The 17,965-nt window shown below is 52.1% G+C and overlaps 1 protein-coding gene across 1 annotated transcript in view; it reads right to left on the bottom strand.

The window, feature by feature from the left end:
- Spire2 (spire-type actin nucleation factor 2) overlaps positions 1-17,965 on the bottom strand; it is a 38,550-nt gene that overhangs the window by 11,013 nt on the left and 9,572 nt on the right. Inside the window, exons 2-9 of the mRNA NM_001127538.2 lie at positions 13,968-14,011; positions 6,395-6,751; positions 4,008-4,088; positions 3,733-3,897; positions 3,030-3,116; positions 2,547-2,670; positions 1,235-1,404; positions 46-235 (exon numbers count right to left, since the gene is read on the bottom strand). Coding sequence (NP_001121010.2) covers positions 46-235; positions 1,235-1,404; positions 2,547-2,670; positions 3,030-3,116; positions 3,733-3,897; positions 4,008-4,088; positions 6,395-6,751; positions 13,968-14,011 — 1,218 coding nt within the window. The remainder of the gene's footprint in view (positions 1-45; positions 236-1,234; positions 1,405-2,546; positions 2,671-3,029; positions 3,117-3,732; positions 3,898-4,007; positions 4,089-6,394; positions 6,752-13,967; positions 14,012-17,965) is intronic.

The following is a 17,965-nucleotide window of genomic DNA, read 5'->3' as shown; positions in this document are numbered from 1 at the left end:
GGGATCAGCATGAGAAAAGCAGGTGCTGGAAAAGGCAGTATTTACCCTGGTCTCGGGTGCTGGGCCTCCAGGAGTGCATGCTGCCTGCTCTGACCCGAGGAGGCTCTGTCCCTCCTGGGGGCTGAGTGGCTGACTGAAGGCCAGATCCCATCTCACTCCGAAGCTGGGCCAGGTCGTGTTCCGAAAAAGAGCGGTCCCGCTTCAGCGCCACCTCACCACATGGGGACTCTTCTTCCTGAAAGCACAGCAGCACACCCACCTCCAGACCACCGCCCCCTCCTCCTGACCACCGCCCCCTCCTCCTGACCACCGCCCCCTCCTCCTGACCACTGCCCCCTCCTGACCACCGCCCCCTCCTCCTGACCACTGCCCCCTCCTGACCACTGCCCCCTCCTGACCACTGCCCCCTCCTGACCACTGCTCCCTCCTGACCACTGCCCTTCCTGACTACTGCCCTCTGACCACCGCCCCCTCCTGACCATTAACCCTCTTGACCACTGCCCCCTCCTGACCACTGCCCCCTCCTGACCACTGCCCCCTCCTGACCACTGCCCCCTCCTGACCACTGCCCCCTCCTGACCACTGCCCCCTCCTGACCACTGCCCCCTCCTGACCACTGCCCCCTCCTGACCACTGCCCCCTCCTGACCACTGTCTCGGCCTGACCACTGCCCCTCCTAACCACTGCCCCACCTCCAGTTCTGACTACTTTCTCCATATCCCCTTGCTCAACCTTGGACCAAGGCAGTGAACCCAAGGGTGCTAACTGAGTCCACTGAGGCCCTAGGCTGTCCTCTAGACATCACTAGCCCTCTGGTCTTTTGGATAGCTCATAGCAAGTGTGATCAATGATCAAACCATTCCCTCGGGTCTTCCAGAAAATCCTGGAGAAGGCAGCTCTACAGGGGGCTGAGCCCTCGGAGATGGCCAGCACTGAGGTCCCCTGCCATCCTAGGCCAGGGAGCTTCCCGGGACCAGCTTCTCACAGCATCTGCGGCTACTCAGGCTACTCGTCTGGCCACAAGACAACAACCTCCACTTCAGCCTCTGTGGTTGTGTTGTTCAGAGGGCTCTGTCCCTCTGATCCAAGGGTACCCTTGATCTGAGAAGTTAGGGAGGGGACCCTGCCACCCAATGGTTAGAGCATGCCTACTCAGCTGACCAAAGACCCCTGTCCTGTCCGGCCTTCCCCAGCCCCGTCGGCGTGGTCTCATGGAGCATCTCCACCCCCTGACCTCAGGCGTGCTCATCTCTTCCATCTCTGCTAAGGTCGGGGCTTTCAGCAGGACCCGGGGCCGTGGGCGCTGACTCCCACTCCCAGCATCTGTGACAGACAGGTTGATGCAGGAAGTGGACTTGATGTCCCCGGAGCAGGCGTTGAGGATGCAGGGCAGAGAACCAAACCCTGACGGCAGGAAAAAACAAGGCAGGGTAGACAGTGAGTGGAGAGAGAGTCAGCACAGGGGCGGACGGTGAGCAGCAGAGGCAGGGAGACCGGGGCAGGGGTGGATGTGAGTCAGGAAGGGCAAGGAGCCCAAAGCCAGAGTGCAGGACCAGCAAGAAAGACAAGGGGGCCGGGGCAGGAGTGGGCTATGAATAAGGAAGATGCAGAGGCCAGTGAAGGAGTGGACGGTGGTCAGGAAAGACAAGGAGGCCAGTGTAGGAGTGGACGGTAAGCGGGGAAGTGAGGAGACCTGAGCAGGAGTGAAGAGGAAGGAGAGCACGGCAGGAAGAGACGTTGAACTGAGTGGTGGTGCACACCTTTAATCCAGCACTTAGAAGACAGAGGTAGGTGTCTCTGTGAGTCTGAGGCCAGCCCAGTCTACACAGCACTCCAGGCTAGCCAGGGCTACACAGGAAGACTTCCCTTCCCTCTCTCTCTCAAGGGAAAAAAGAAGAGATGTTGAACTGGGGGTGGGGGCAGGCAAGAAAGGCAAAGCAGTGGATGCTAAGGGAAGACAGTCTCTCAGGGCAGGAGTAGATGGTGAGTGGGAGGAGGAGGAGGATGAAGAGGACTATGAGGAGGGTGCCAGGGTGAGGACAGGGGACAACATGGGTGTGAACAGCTTCATGAGTACCACTTGGTTTAATTCTCCACTTAGAAGGGGACCGAAGGCTGGTCATCCATTAACAATGGGTAACTCTGGCCTCGAGAGACCCACCTAACCCAAAGAAGCAGGGTTGAACTCACCAGCCTCATTTTGCCAGAAAGACCAGGTCTCAGATATTTGAATACACACCTGGCTTTCAAGCACTTAGAAACTTGGCTTTTATTTCATTTGCCTCTCAAATGTTGAGATTTGTCATCCATTATAACAACACATAAAGGCAAAATCAGCTCGGCGCCTAGAGTGCAAGATTACTTCACTTTTACAGGCCTCTGGTTAAGACTTCACAGGTTTACATAAAAAAAGTTTACGAATTAAAATAAAATAAACTTAAGGAGCTCTGAGGGCTAAAACCAGTCCCAAAATTTGATCTGTGGCCCCAGCTAGGTCTACTGGGGAATGTCTTCTCTCCCACCATGCACCCTGTCCCTTTGCTCACCACGGGCTCCCAAGTGCTCGGCCCCTACTGGACGAAGCCTCCGCTCCTGTTTGATTTCCTCCAGGATCTTCTCGTGCAGTGTTCTTTGCTTCTGTGGCACAGGGCGAAGCCGTCTCTCTGAGACCTGCCATCGACATGACACACTAAGTGGGAAAGGGGTGCAGGAGGTGACATGGGCCCGCCCTAGGGAAAGGCCGGAGTGGTCAGGGAGACTCGGTGCTACCGCTCAGTAACCCAGAAGGAAGAACTACCCAAGGAAGCTTTGTGACACTTGGCGTGGGGTGTAAATGGCCCAAACCTCTCCCCGAGAGGAAGAAGATAGAGACCCCAAAGCCCTATGCTAAGGATCATGCCCAACCTTCCAGCTAGCGGGCAAAAGCGCCCTCAACGGCACCTCAGGCAGAGGTGCACTAAGACACCTCCCAGGGTGGTCGGGAGGGCAGCAGCCCCAGAGCATCCGGAGGAGACGGTATGGACCTGTACCTGCTTCAGTGGAGGCCGTGAACGGATGAAGTCCAGGATGAGCTCATGGGCGTCTTTCTTCACTCGGGGAGGGATGTCGCCATCGACCTGCCGGGAGGGGCGGGGCCACCCTGAGCTTGCAAGGGCCAACTGCTGGTGTTAGGGTGACCAGGGTGGCTCACACAGCTTTGAGTACAGCCTGGTCATCATGGCCAACTTCCCTCTCTGGGACCCGGTGCTTCTCTAACAGGTGCGTAGCAGAGATGTGGGCCACACCCAGCAGTGGCTACAGCATGGCATTCAAGGTCTAATGAGCCGTAACGACTGCCACAGCTACCTGATCCAGTGTCTTCAGGAAATGGCGCTGTGGGGCCCATCTCATGGGTTGTTCTAGGGATGGAATGAACTTCTTTGTATGAAATGTTAAGGCTGACACCAGTGCACAAAAGGCTGTGCCCATGTGTATAAAATGGAAACTGCGACTGGCTCTGAGGGCCCCCCTGATCCTCAGGAACCTTCTTCATGCCCTCATATACTGTGTTCCAGTACAGCCAAGAGATGTGGAAACACATCTGCCTTGTTCACATCTGCAGATGAATATCAAACTCTGACCACGCACAAGGATAGGGACAAGGACTGCTAGTGGGGAGCGAAGGGAGCGGCAGCCGGCAGGACGAGGGGACCAGGCCGGGCTGCTGCGAAGGACAACAGGGCCCTGGCTCACCATGACCTTTCGCAGCTTATAGTTCCTGGCACGGATATCCTGCATCAGCATCTCGAAGGGCGTGAGCTGGAACTCGGTGGGCAGGGGGTTGAACTCCTTCTCTTGCACCTTCTTCAGCTTCACCCCGTGACGGAGCTCCCGCATGAGCTGGACCCACAGCCGGGCCTGACCAGAAAAGAAAATGGCCTCCACTCTGGCACTCATGGCCCTCCCAGCACGAACCCTTCTGGGTGTACTGTGCTCTCTGTCCCAGGCCGGAGGAACCCGTGTCTTACCCAGTCTGTGTGTCCCAGGTGGTCGAGCTCGGCCAGCGGCTTCTCTACCCGTGGCTCATCCTCTCCTAGCTTCTGCAGCATCTGGGACCATAGTTAGTTAGTTAGTTAGTTAGTTAGTTAGTTAGTTAGTTAGTTTAGTGTGGAGGGCGGAGGGACGCACAGCAGGCCTGCAAGTCCCACCCAGCAGGAGGCACATCCACCACTTGACCAGCTAAAAAAGACCCATGAAGGCGCCTGACCCTGGCTTTGTGGCTTGGGAAATCTGGGAAACTGTACCTAAGCTTTGGAATGGCACAGGGACTTTTCATCTTCTCTCTGGTCACTTCTCTTAAGCAGGGCCTGGTGAGAGCCTGGTGTCCGCATGGCACTGGCTCCCATCTGATCTACATGCCTCAGAGGGGCACTGTCCCAGACAGCTTGTTCATGCAGAAAAGGAAGTACCCGTTTCCCTCCAGATCTCACTTCACCCAGCACCTCAGGACACCCTAGGCAAGCCATGAGCCCAGCTTTTCTCTTGGTGTGTTAGTGGCTGCTTCTCTATGCATGGCCCACACTGGAGGTCACCGCCAACTAGCGTCTCAGAAACTGTGTATGCTCCCTTAGCTGCTGTTCTAAGTCTCGAGCCCAGCATAGCATGGCAAGTGCTAGTCTTCAAGTAAGGGTGGAACTGACGGTAGTCAGGTGACAGGGTGAGCTGCCCGCAGGTCCCAGGATGCAGTCTAGGTATAAAGTGCTAACATCATGGTGAGGGGCCCGGGAACTGGGGGGTAAAGATGCTGAACTTACTGCCTTGGGGGCTCTGACTCTAGGCAGAAGCCAGGAGCATCTGCTCTCACTGAGTCCTCGCTGTAGGGAAATATCTACTCCTTAGAAGCTCCCACCCAACAAGGGCAGAGCCAGCAAGCTACCCTGGTTTTCTCCCCAAGCCAAACTGTTGAGAGCCCCACTACTGTGTGGGATTCCTGGGGCAAAGGGCATGGAGGGTGCTCTCCTGGCCTACTTAGAATAGCTACACCTGACCCCAAGGACCTGCTCCTGGCCGAAACACTAGCCCAGACTAGCCCGGGCGTGTCTGTCCAGGACCCTACATCTCCAGCACCCATTCCCTGACCTGTCTCTGGGACCAGGGGAATGGAGTGTAGAAGTGTGTGTCCCTGCTTAAGCAATAGCTCCTTTGTCTGCGTAAGAGATTGATTTGTGCAACAGAACAGACTGTGTGCAGAGAACTTTTGTGCCCAAGGACCACCTGACAGCCACAGGGAACATAGTCAGGAGAGTGTCTCTAAGGTGCCAGGGAGGAGTGGAGAGGGAAGATGGGGTCGGTACACTGAATCCTGGGAGCTGAAAGGAGAGCCCCCCAAGGTTGGCATGCTGTAGTTACAAGTGAGGATCAACTGGCTCAAGCTGGATCCCAGACTCTGTTACTCCAACACTCCTCAGAGCCCATGCAGGCTCCAGAGGGTCAGGACGTTAGCTATGACCTCTAGGGTACAGGAAGAGCCATCCAGCAAAAAAAAGGGCAATGTGGAATCCCAGGTCAGCATCAACTCACTTACAGATGAGCTTCTACCTGAGCAAGACAGAAAGACGTGACTCTAACACACTAACACGCTAACACACTAAGAGAATAGCTGGCCTCACCTGACCTCTGCTAAGTGCCCCCTTCACCATCACTGAAATGTTGGGGGTGCAGGATGGCCTACTTCACAGAAAAAAATAGTGGTTCTTTTCAAGCTGTAGCAAGTTCTTCAACAAAGTATAGAGTCAAAGGTGCCAAGCCAGAACTCTGGGTTATGGAAACCTAGAGGGAATCTAGCTCAGGGACCCACTGTATTCTAAATAGGCTCTGGCACTGGGACGAGGAACCCCAACTCTCAGAGGTGGCGCCTGTTCACTTCTCCAAGCTGGTGGACCTGTCTGTGTGGTCTGCAAGGGAGAAGCAGCCACTTCCTCATGTGTCTTTAACACCACACTTTCCAAAGGAGCTGGGCCTAGAGAGGCCAGCCATAGCAGATCTCCCTCTTGCAGAGCTGAGAGCCAGGTCTGGGAGGGTAATGGCTAATTTAGAGGAAACAGGAGTGATACTGTAGGAATAAAGGCTACGGCCCACTCCTGATTCCCTTCTCTGAACACCCGATAGAAAGAAAGCACAAAGTTTAAAATGTATGAACGTTTAGGACAGTGCCCAGCTTGGGGGAGGAGCAAAGCTATAGGTGTTCCTAGGAAGGTACAGTCAGGTACCAAGGCTCTTCCCGCCTGTTGGATGACGAAAGACAGGCCCCATCACCTCCTTACTCCCATCCCCACCTGATTTTACACCCACCTCCCATCCATCTCCCCTGTTCCGCCCAGCACCAGCCCCAACTACTTGTAACCCACATCCTCACCTCTTTGGCCTCCCTCACCCGGGCCAAGAAGGCACGGAGCTCAAGCGTCTCCACAAAGAGAGCTCGGCACACTGCCTGGTAGTGGGCCTGCGCACCGTGGGGATCCGTCAGGCGTGAGGCACACAGCCGCATGGCCTGAGCAAAGGTGCGCACAGCTCGGGGGCCGCCCTCAGCCTCCTCCTCCTCTTCTGGACCCCCGTAGCCCTCATCTGCTGCCCCGCAGCTGCTGTCTTCACAGTCGCTGTTGGCCATGAGGTCGATGAGCCTCTCCAGCTGCGGGCTGAGCTCTCGCTCCTCATTCTCGTCTAACCCCCAGTCCAGCGCACGGTAGATGGCAAAGCCCAGTGACTGCACCATCTAAGGGACAGAGATGTCATATGGTCACCAGAGATTTTGAGTCACAAGGATACTGGAGCCCACAACCAGCAGCACCCTCCACCAGAAGACCAATGAGACAGCAGACAGAATGAGACACTGGGAAAAGAGATCTCAGCCTGGCTTTGCCACAGAGGAATCATCGTGGTACAAACCATAGACCACTGTTAAAAAGATGTTCCCCAAACAGCACAGCTACTTTAGAAAACAGGAAAATTTTTACTAACATACACTGGATGTGTGCCCTCCCCTCCCAGGTATTTAACCCAGAGAAGCGGGAAAGTACATCCACACAAGACTAGCTTATAAACTAGTCAGTCATGTGTTGTTCTTCCTAGCAGAGACAAGGTGGCATGTGTCCACAGCGGGGCATCGTAATACAGGGAACAGACAAACACACACCGTAGATGAGATGAAAAGCCTTGATATACTGCGGACCCATTGGCTTGACTCTAAGCAAGCTGAGCCCATCGAGGTCAATAGAAAAATTAGGAGCTCCCTGAGCCAGGGCCCAATTGGGATGGGACGGCTCATGCCTTTTACGTGAAAGAAAAGAACTTGTCTTGGCACTGGTGCTGATTGCAGTGTATATGTCCTCCAAAACATAATTAGTAAAGAGGTAATCTAGATAAGCACTAGCATCTCCTGTCATGTAACGGTGCGGCATAAATCAGAGCAGGAAGACCAGCTGGCTCCGACTGCTGCTGGGATGCTGTTTGATTACTGTAGTTTGGGGGTTGGGAGCTTGGTTTCGTAGTGCTGGGTATCGAACCCAGGACTTCACACATGATGTGAAGGTGCTCTACCACTACAGCACACCCAGGCCTAGCGTTAAATTCTTAGACGTCCCCCCACCAAAGGCCTATGTGCTTCCATGGGGGAACTGCTGGAGCATGGCTATATACACCTTCAATCCCAGCATCTGGGAGACAGAGAAGGGCAGAGCTCTGTGAGTTCTAGGCTAACCTGGGCTATATAGTGAGACCCTGTCAAAAATAAAGAGGTGAGGGGTTGGGGATTTAGCTCAGTGGTAGAGCGCTTGCCTAGGAAGCGCAAGGCCCTGGGTTCGGTCCCCAGCTCCGAAAAAAAGAACCAAAAAATAAATAAATAAAAATAAAGAGGTGAGGTTGAATGGGGGGGGGGGGTCTTTCTCTCACTGAAGGCATAGCCTAGGAAGAGCTGCTGGAAACTGACCTCCAACTTTTGTTCTTTTCATACCCAGCTATTTTGTTCTTTTTATACCCAGCTAAGGGATAAGCAGCCTTCTTCTCCATGAAATCCTGCCATGGTGTCTTACATCACCACAGGTCCAGAGGAGTAGAACTAAGCAGCCATGAACTAAAACTTCTGAAACTGTGAGCTGAAATAAATCTCTCCTTGCTTTGGGGAGGCTTGAACCAGACCCATGTGGCATGCTGAGTAAGCGTTCTGCCACTGAATCATACTGCCTGCCAAATCTTCCCTTTCTGATCATCTGAGGAGTTTGTTACAGTAACAGCCAGCCTGAGTCAGGGTATCTATGTAGCTCTAGCTGGCCTCAAACTCATGACCCTCCTGCTTTAGCCTCCTGAGTGCTGAGACTGCAGCAGTGCTCCACACCACACCCAGCCTCACATCTTTGTACAGGAACATAACTTTTCTGGAAATATATACATGCTTGACCAAAGCCGGGAGAAAACCACCTCACTGAGGGCATGTGATGGGCAAGAAGGCATGGAGGGCACGGGGTCAGGACCTGGGGACTGGTGGAACTCACTGTGAGAGGCCCTCGGTGCTTCAGTTGACTGGGTTTCCTGAAATTCTCCATAATATTTATTTTGAGGCAAAGTTTCAAATGACATAGCCCTGGTTGTCCCTAAAGTTCTAAGCCTTCTGTTCTAACTTCCCTAAAGATTCCAGGCATGTCCCCACGCCTTACAATAAGTCTTTTAAACTTTCATGTTATTTTTATTTTATGTGTATGGGTGTTTTGTGTGCCTGTGGAGGCCAGAATAGCATGCCAGGTCCCCCCAAGACTGGCGTTACAGACATTGTGAGCCTCCCTGTCTGTGCTGGGAATCAGAACCAAATCCTCTGGAAGAACAGCCAGTGCTCTTAACAGATGAGCCATCTCTCCAGCCTCAGTAATTCTTTTTTAAAGCACATGAAGCATCTTTGAGGTTTTTTTCTGCAGAGTCCTCTTACCTCAGCATTTCTGCTTCACTTGGCAAGGAACCCTCACAGCTACCTTCAGAGCCGCCGACAATGACCTGGGGACGGTGGCGGCTGGGGAGTGCACTGGAGGCTGTTGTTTCCTGTTTGTCCTCCAGATGCTGCCTCCAGATTCTCCTCCATGCCCATGTGACTATCCCCCTCCACCAGTTAGGGTTAATCAGACATGGAACACTGCAATGGGCGCTGGCACATCTGAATACGTAGGAGGGGTAACAGGACCCCTCATCTGCCTAGCCTTGCTCTTATGTTTCAAAAGGCTTCCATAAATTTGATGTTTCAAAAGGCTTCCATAAATTTGATGTCTCAAAAGGCTTCCATAAATTTGATGTTTCAAAAGGCTTCCATAAATTTGGCTGAGGTGGCACAGACTTGTGATCCCAGCATGTGAGGGGCTGAGGCAAGACAATTCTGACCTTGAGGCCAGTCTGGACTACAGACTGAAAGCCTGTCTCGAAACAAATAAATATAAACGTAAGGGTTACAGGCCAAACTTAGTGACTCAGTTTGTAAACCTCAGGGACTCGGGAGGCAAAGACAGGAAGATTACAAGTTCAAGACCTGCCTCTGGACTACACTGCAAGACTGAGGCGGGCCTAAGCGATTTAGTGAAATCCCATCTCACAATAAAAAGATAAACCGAGGCTGGAGGATATTGCATGGCACGTGCAAGATCTAAGGATCAATTCCCAGTACTACTGAATGAATGGTTGCCCTATTTTCCTCCTTTGGGCAGACTATCTGGAGCTGGAGATGGTTCAGTGGTTAAGAGCACTGGGTGCTCTTCCAGAGGTCCTGGGTTCAGTTTCTGGTACCTGCCTGGTGGCTCACAAACGTCCATGACTCTAGTTCCAAAGGGCCCAACACCCTCTGCTGACCTCCTCAGGTACTAGGTATTCACAAAGTACAACATACATGCCAGGTAGATAGATAAATAGATAGATAAATAGACAGACAGGTAGATAGATGATAGATAGATGATAGATAGGTAGATAGATAGATGATAGATGATAGATAGATGATAGATGATAGATAGATAGATGATAGATAGATCAATGATGATAGGTAGATGATAGGTAGATGGATGATAGATAGATAGATAGTAGATAGATGATAGCTAGATCGGTGATAGATAGATCAATGATAGATAGATGATAGTTAGATGATAGATAGATGATGGATAACAAACAGACAGACAGACCCAAAACCACACAAATACATAAAACACATACTTGTTAAGAAAAAAGGAAAGCCTATCAAAGGCACGCACACAAATAGAGCTCTACCATGTCAGACATTATCCTGGGCCTTTATAAGACTCCTCCTACTTAACCTCACGACAACCCCCTGACACAACCTCCCATCTCATGCACAGAGGGACAGAGGGACAGAAAGCTCAAACTGCTTAATCGCAACTAGAAGCTGGACGAGCTAGACCTGGGAGCTGGGTCCGCCTGTGCTATGCTCTAAACTTTCTGCATGCACCAGTGGTCTCTCCACTCATTCCTGGTTGGCCCGGTATCCCAGGAAACCTGAGCCTGAGGCAGGCAGAGCAATAATTGGTCAAAGCCGGGGTTGGGCAAGAGATAAGGTCTCTGGGTCCTACAGGGACATCTCGGAAGAGATCACTGGAGCCTAAGGTACCTGGGGAAGGTAACACTGGACTCAAGAGGACTGGTGGAGAGAGTAAATAAAGCCACAGTAAGCAAACCTTGGCCCACCCCTGGGCTGCTTTCATTCGAGTTTTCTCTACCTTAAGCAGGTCAGAGTCACAGACTGGCTCCAGGGCACACCCATGAATGCAGGGTAAGAGGGCTTGGCACTCATCTAGTGGCTGGTCACACCTGACAGGTGGAAGATGGCGACAGGGCTTTAGTCGCGGTCACGGTAGAGTGCTCTGGGAAACTGGAGACTCCAGGGACCATCTCAGGACCGACCGCTCTTGGCTATGACCACAGAAAGGGAGGGCTAGCAAGGTGAGGGGACAGAAGCATGGAGAGCTCACGCAGTAAATTCATTTGTGTAGCGGTAGATGCCAGGTAAGAGTGAGGGGCTACAAGGTGTCCATGTGCTTCGGGGCTGTGTGATGCTCAGCTGCATAGCACTGGTAGGGTCTCCACATGACTCCATGGGTAGGAGACAGACTGAGAAGCGAGCCAGAAGCCCCCCACCCATCCCAATGCACCAATCTGTCCCAGCCACTCTTTTTTCTGGTTGCTGGCCTACACTGGCAGCAAGCCAGGGGAAAGGCTGTCCAGCCAAGCCTCTTATCTGATGGCTGCTTTGGTAAAAGCCTTTCTGTGTCCCAGCTCTCTGGAAACTTTCTCTGGGACATGGAGAATGCTTACCATTAGGAGAGCTGGGCAGCTGGCCAGTATCAGGACCTCCAACCCTACCAGTTCCAGCATGGCCATCAGCCTGGAATCTGATTGCAATTAGAGGGGCTGCCCAGCCAGGCGGGCAGTTCGTGAAGCCCGAGAAGCCAGGACAAAGCTTAACTATTGAGTGGCTCCCTCACTGTACTCAGGAGACAGAGCTGAAAGGCTCACATGCGGCCTCTGAGAACGCCCATCTAGGACTCCCCGTTCAAAGCTCTTTACAGGTATGTCATGGCGTGGAATTGGAGGCGTCCTCCAGGAGGCGGGTAGCAGCTGCACCTCTGTGAACTCTGGATAACGAGGGTCAGCTGATGTCCCAGGCCAGCCCACCTGGGATCAGCGAAATCAGCTACCCCGAGTTTGATACAGCTGTGAGTACAGACAGCCGAGGGCCACGTGGCGATAGGGAGGTCTTAGAAGCACAGCTGTTCCTTCCCAACTTCCGGCTAACGATCTATAAAAGCGCCATTTTCACAGAGTTCATAAGCAACGCTTGGCAGTGCACTCAGTGTGACATGTCAAGGTCGCGGGGTGTCTTGCCTCTTGTCGCTGGCGTTGAGAACTATGTGTGCTGGTAAGATGCAGTGCCAGACGGGTACATGGGTATTTGCCTTCAATCCCAGCACTTGGGAGGCAGATACAGGAGGATCTCTGTGAGTTTGAGGCCAAGTTGGTCTACACAGTGAGTTTCAGGACAGCCAGAGCTAGGTAGAGAGACCCTGCCTCAGAAAAACCAAGTAGACAAACAAATTAATTAAATACAAGGAAGTATATTTTTCTTCTTGAGGAAAGGTGTAGGTTAGAGAAGAAGAAGAGGAGAAGGGAGGGGAGGTGGAGGAAGGAGGGGAGGAGGAAGAAGGAGGAGAGGAGGGGAAGGAGGAGGAAAAGGAAGAGGAGGAAGAAGAGGAGGGAGAGAAGTGGGGAGAAGGGGGAGGAGGAGGCATTCAGATTCTGAGCTGGCTTTGTTGCTGTCTTTATGTAACACACGGAATCCCCCTGATCCATGCTTACCTCGCCCTTGAAATGCTATCATGCTAAATACATAAATGCAAAGGTTCCCTCCCTCCCTCCTTCCTCACCTCCCTTTCTCCCTCCCTTCACATCCCTTCAGTATTTTCCCTCAAAGCTTCAGTCTCCCAAGAAGCTGGAATTTCAGGTCTGTACCACTGCCTATGGCCTTATAAATTATTTTATAAATTACACTTTGAAGGCCACATTTCAAAGGAATAAAACAGCAGAGCAGGCCATGTGTACTGGGACCCCACTTTCTAACTCTGCACTCACTGCTCTTTTCTGGTCCCCAAAGGTCCCTTCTCATCCTAGGACATAAGTGGCTTCCGCTCTTGAGAAACAATTAGAAGAAACAGCGGGAATATCACAACAGATAAATATCACTCACTGAAAAAAAAAAAAAAAAGAACCAGAACTGAAACAGAGCAAAAAGGCAGTGGAAAGCCAAGCAGGGTGGTGCACAACTTGGGAAACTGAGGCAGGAGCATCAGGATTTCAAAGTCTCAGCCAGTTATGGCTACATGTAAAGTTGGGGTCTGTGTGGGTTACACAAAACCATATAATACAACAAGAGAAATAAACATCAGACCACTACCTCAAGACAATGCGTGGAAATGCAAGGTTTGGTCATTGGTCATTGGCTGGTTTCCGTGTGCCAGGAACTCCTTGCAGAGAAGCCTGTCAGCAGACCACATTGTTTTCCAGCGGCCCAGAGAGTATGGTCAATAGACGGGCTGTGGTCAGCAGACGGGCTCCCTTAATGATCCCACTCCCAAACAGGGGAAGGATCCAGTATGTTGTGTTCTAAGCACACGAGGCTCAACCAAAGGATAGAATAACTCTGTATACTTCATATTGATATTCTACCATACAGGCATCTTAATTAGTTTCCTATCATGGCAATAAAACACTACGACTGAAGCAATTGAAGAAGACACTTCTGGGGTTGGGGATTTAGCTCAGTGGTAGAAGGCTTGCCTAGCAAGCGCAAGGCCCTGGGTTCAGTCCCCAGCTCCGAAAAAAAAAAAAAAACCAAAAAAAAAAAAAAGACACTTCCTTCAGCTTACAACTCTCAGGGTGTAAACCCTCACCACCGAGGGAAGGAACTGAAGCAGAGCCCACGGAGGGGTGCTGCTTACGGTGGACTTGCTCCTCGTGGCTTGCTCGGCCTGCTTTTTCACACCACTGAGGGCCACTGCCTAGGGGTGGCACTCCCACAATGACATCAATCAGGAACCAAGAAAATGCCCCACAAGCTTGCCTACAGGCCAAACTTTTTTTCTTTTAAGATTTATTATGTATACAGTGGCCTGCCTGCATGTCTGCCTGCAGCCTGAAGTGGGCACCAGATCCCATTACAGATAGTTGTGAGCCACCATGTGGTTGCTGGGAATTGAACTCAGGACCTCTGGAAGAGCAGTCAGTGCTCTTAACCACTGAGCCATCTCTCCAGCCCCTTAGGGCAATCTTATAGAGGCATACCCTCAACTGAGATCCATCCCCTCGGATGATACAGCTTGTGTCAGGTTGACAAAACCTATCCAGCACAACAGACCAGATTTTATTATAGCAGGAAGTTTAAAATGGCTTTTCAATACCTGGGCTTCTGAGTTGGCGGGTGGGACCACCATGGTCGAAGGCTCTGCAAGAGAAAACAATCGAGATTATCTCGGAAGCCCAGAGACCCCACAAACATGGCTACTCACTCCTTCTGTTCCATGTTCCCTAAGCTGTACAGGGCACCCCCAAAGGAGCACCAGAAAGCACAGATACTTGGCACCCCCAAGCCTAAGCCAGTGTGGGCAGGGCTCAGGCTACAGAGCATGAGTGAGGTGGAGCCTCGTAGGCAGGTCTCCCTCCCGTGGTCCATACAACAGCTCAGAGGAGGAAGTCAGGGACGGAGAGTCAGCAGGGCTGGGTGCGAGCTGAAGAATGGGGGCCGCTCAGTTGTCACTGTGGGGGAGACCAATAGTCTGAGACGGCTTCCCTAGAACTGGGGTCCTGTGAGCAAGGACGCACAGGAAGATAGGAAACCGTGGGTCCATAGGCAAATAATCCTCATCTCACGGGTGACCCAGGGGTTGGGCTTTTTCCGAAGGCACCTCTCAAAGGAGGAGTCCCTGGTTTGGAGGGCAGGCGGAAGCTGGACTCTGTGTTCTATTTACCAAACACATCAGTGTGAACGCCAAGAAGAGTGTCGTGGGCTCAGCTACAGCCCAGGCCATGGGTGGCTTCGGCCCATTTCATGGATGAGGAGCCGAAGGCAACAGGTGAAGGGGTTGACAATCAAGTGCCTCGGCTGGCAGGTGAGGGTGGCTCAAGGAGGAAGGCCAGAGACCTTAGAATGTGGCTGCCAGCAACCCCTCAACTACCCCACTTCCAGCCATCCCCGTCCCGTTCCCAGGCCTCCTTTGACCGGGTGTAGAGGTAGAACCGTGTAAGGATGTGAACCGCAGCTTCCCGAAGCTCTAGAGTGAAGAGCAACAAACAACCTGCTGACTCCACAAATGCGTTCAGACTGCGACCGGAGCCAGGAAGGCCGCCAAAGACACTGAGAGCCCCATTAAAATAATGGAACAGGGGTTGGGGATTTAGCTCAGTGGTAGAGCGCTTGCCTAGGAAGCGCAAGGCCTTGGGTTTGGTCCCCAGCTCCGAAAAAAATAAAAATAATGGGGAACAGCCCATCCCCCAAATCAGTGAGGCAAGAGAGAGAGAGAGAGAGCGAGCACTGAGAGAGCATGCTGTTGGAGGTTTGTCATCTGTCATCCCAGGGACTGTCCCCCACCCACAATGAATGCTTAGCAAAACTTTGTGGCTGTGACTGGATCCAGGCACTGGAAAGATGAACGAACGTTGAGCAAGAAGAGGGAGCCTCCTGGAAAGGTCACGCTGGGGATCAGGAAGGCGGGGCAGGCTGGTGGACATTAGTTGGTTCTGAGCACCCAGCCAGTCCTAGTCTTCAGCCCAGAGCAGCTTTCTGGCTGGAATTTGTAAAAAGACAATGTCTCATGGAGCCCAGGCTGGACTTGAAACTCAGCACGTAGCTAAGGAGAAACTTGAATTTCTGACCCTCTTGCTTCCACCTCCAGTGCAAATGCATCGGTTAATGTGGTAGAGACTGAGCCCGCACCTCCTGTGCATGCTGGTGCAGATGGCTCTACCGACGGTGCTGCCATCCTGGCCTGCGAGAAGAACGTTTTTTAGTGCGTCAATCGTTGTCTCTGTTAGGGTTTCTAATCCTGCAACAAAACACCATGCTCAAAAGACAAGTTGGTGAGAAAAGGGGCTTACTCAGCTCATACGTCCACACTACCCTTTATCAGCAAAGAAGTCAGGACAGGAACTCCAGCAGGACAGGAACCTGGAGGCAGGAGCTGATGCAGAGGCCATGGAGGGATGTTACTTACTGGCTTGCTTCCCCTGGCTTGCTCAGCTTGCCCTCTTATAGAACCCAGGACCACCAGCCCAGGGACGGCACCACCCACCATGTGCTGGGCCCTCCCCCACTGATCACTAATTGAGAGACTAGAGAATGCCTTACAGCTGGATCTCATAGAGGCATTTCCTCAGCTGAGGCTCCTTCCTCTCTGGTGGTTCTAGCTTCTGTCAAGTTGACACACAAAGCCAGCCAGTACAATAGTCACTATGTTAACAAAAGATGTCCCAAAATTGTTTACAGATCTAATTAAGCTTCAAGTTGCAAAAGATTTAAGGAGTTTGCTTATGGCCGTTTTGAGGCAGACTATTATTGTCTAGCTCAAAGTCATTACAATCCTCCTGCCTCGGCTTCTTGAGTGCTGGGATTACAGGGGTAACCACTATTCCGTGGGGTCTTGGGTTTTAATGAGCAAGCTATGGCTTTGTGAGTTCCTGGGGTGACAGTGCACACAGCCAGGCCTAGAGATAACACAAAACTAACAAATGTTAGTCCTCGGCTGGGGCTGAGGGGTGAGACCTATGTGTGCTGTCACACCCAGCTGCCCAGATTTCTTCTCTACACACGAGGAAACTGGAGCTCAGGCAGAGTGAGGAATTTACTTGAAACCATAGGGATAATAAATAATGGAGCAGGGCCAACGAGTTCCCGTTATGTCTGAAATGCTAGGTCAGGACGGAGTTGGAGCAAGCGCTCAGTTTCCATCATCGTCATTTCTGTCAGATGCAGCCGCAGCCTGGCGCTAATTTACCCAAGCAGGGTATCCTCGCCCTGAAAGAGATGGCCACTCCAGATTCTTTAGCTGAAGAGCAAATGAGAAGTCCAGGGGCTGGGGAGTGTCTCTGGAAGATTTCAGCTGGAGGACTGCCCAGCCCCCTCCAGTGGAAGGTGTGTCTGCCGCCAGTGGTGCGAGGTGGCATTGCCTCCGGGGAGCCAGCTGTCAGGTTCTGACCAGGCCACGGTTATGGGGCAAGTGGATGACATCACTTCATCATCCAGGGAACAGAAATGGCACCTTCCTGCCTAACTCAAGGTATCACCTCAAGGAAGGAGTGAGCTCACAGACGCAGAGACACTTCCTAGGGTGGGGATACCAGATGGATATGCAGTCGTGCAGTGGCTGACTAACTCCTTTGTGGGGTATAGGTCAGGGTCAGGGTTAACCATCCATCTGGTTCAACCCCGCCCCAGCCCTGACTCTACTAAGGAGGACTTTATACATCCTAGGGAGGCCTCTTGCTACACATTCCCCGCCCATGCCTGGGCTCCTGGAAGTATTTCGGACAGTGAATGAGGGACGGAAGGAGCAGAGCCTTTTTAAGATCAAAAAGACTTCCTGCCCTGCCTCTCAGGCACAGGGCAATGAAGGAGTGGCAGACACAGTCCCCGGCAGACAAGGGAACTGCCACAGCCCTCAGAAGGCGGCCTGCCAAGTCTCTCAAAGTCATCAGCTCTCTCACCTTCTAACTTAGCACGCCAGCTTTTAGAAGGCACACCCCTGCATCACGACACCTACGAGATCACTCAGTGCTACATCTATCCTACAGAAAAAAAATCTTTAGAGTCCTCTAAAGATTGATACACACACAGGGCACCTGCACCTGGGACAGTAGGTGACACCAAAAAGAACAAGATGGCCTGGCAAGGGGTCAGATTAAGACATTTACTTGAGCCAGGAGGTGGCGCAGCTCTAACTCCTGCACTTGAGAGGCAGAGGTGAATGTCTGAGTTCAGGGCCAGCCTGGTCTGTAGAGTAAATTCCAGGACAGCCAAGGGTACACAGAGAAATCCTGCCCGGAGAAACAAAAAAAGAAAAAAGAAAGAAAGAAAGAAAGAAAGAAAGAAAGAAAGAAAGAAAGAAAGAGGGGGGAGGGAGGAAGAGAAGAGAAGAGAAGAGAAAAAAATTTACTTGAAACTGGATCTGGGAAGCTGAGGCAATAAGATTCCAGTTTAAGGTCAACCTCAGTAACACAGAAAGAAAGACCCTGTTTCAAACAACCAATAAGATGTCTTTTGTGTGCTGAATTGATCCAAGGCCCCCACTCAGGGGGAAAAGACAGAACAGAGAGCAATGGCTGCCCTTAGCAGGAAGTACACAGCCCGAGTCCTGATATGTGCAGGAAACCCTCACATTCTTGGCAGCCTGTGGGGAGGGAGGAC

The sequence above is a fragment of the Rattus norvegicus genome, chromosome 19, assembly GCF_036323735.1.
Source record: "Rattus norvegicus strain BN/NHsdMcwi chromosome 19, GRCr8, whole genome shotgun sequence".
Lineage (NCBI taxonomy): Eukaryota > Metazoa > Chordata > Mammalia > Rodentia > Muridae > Rattus > Rattus norvegicus.
This window is presented reverse-complemented; position numbering and strand designations above follow the sequence as displayed.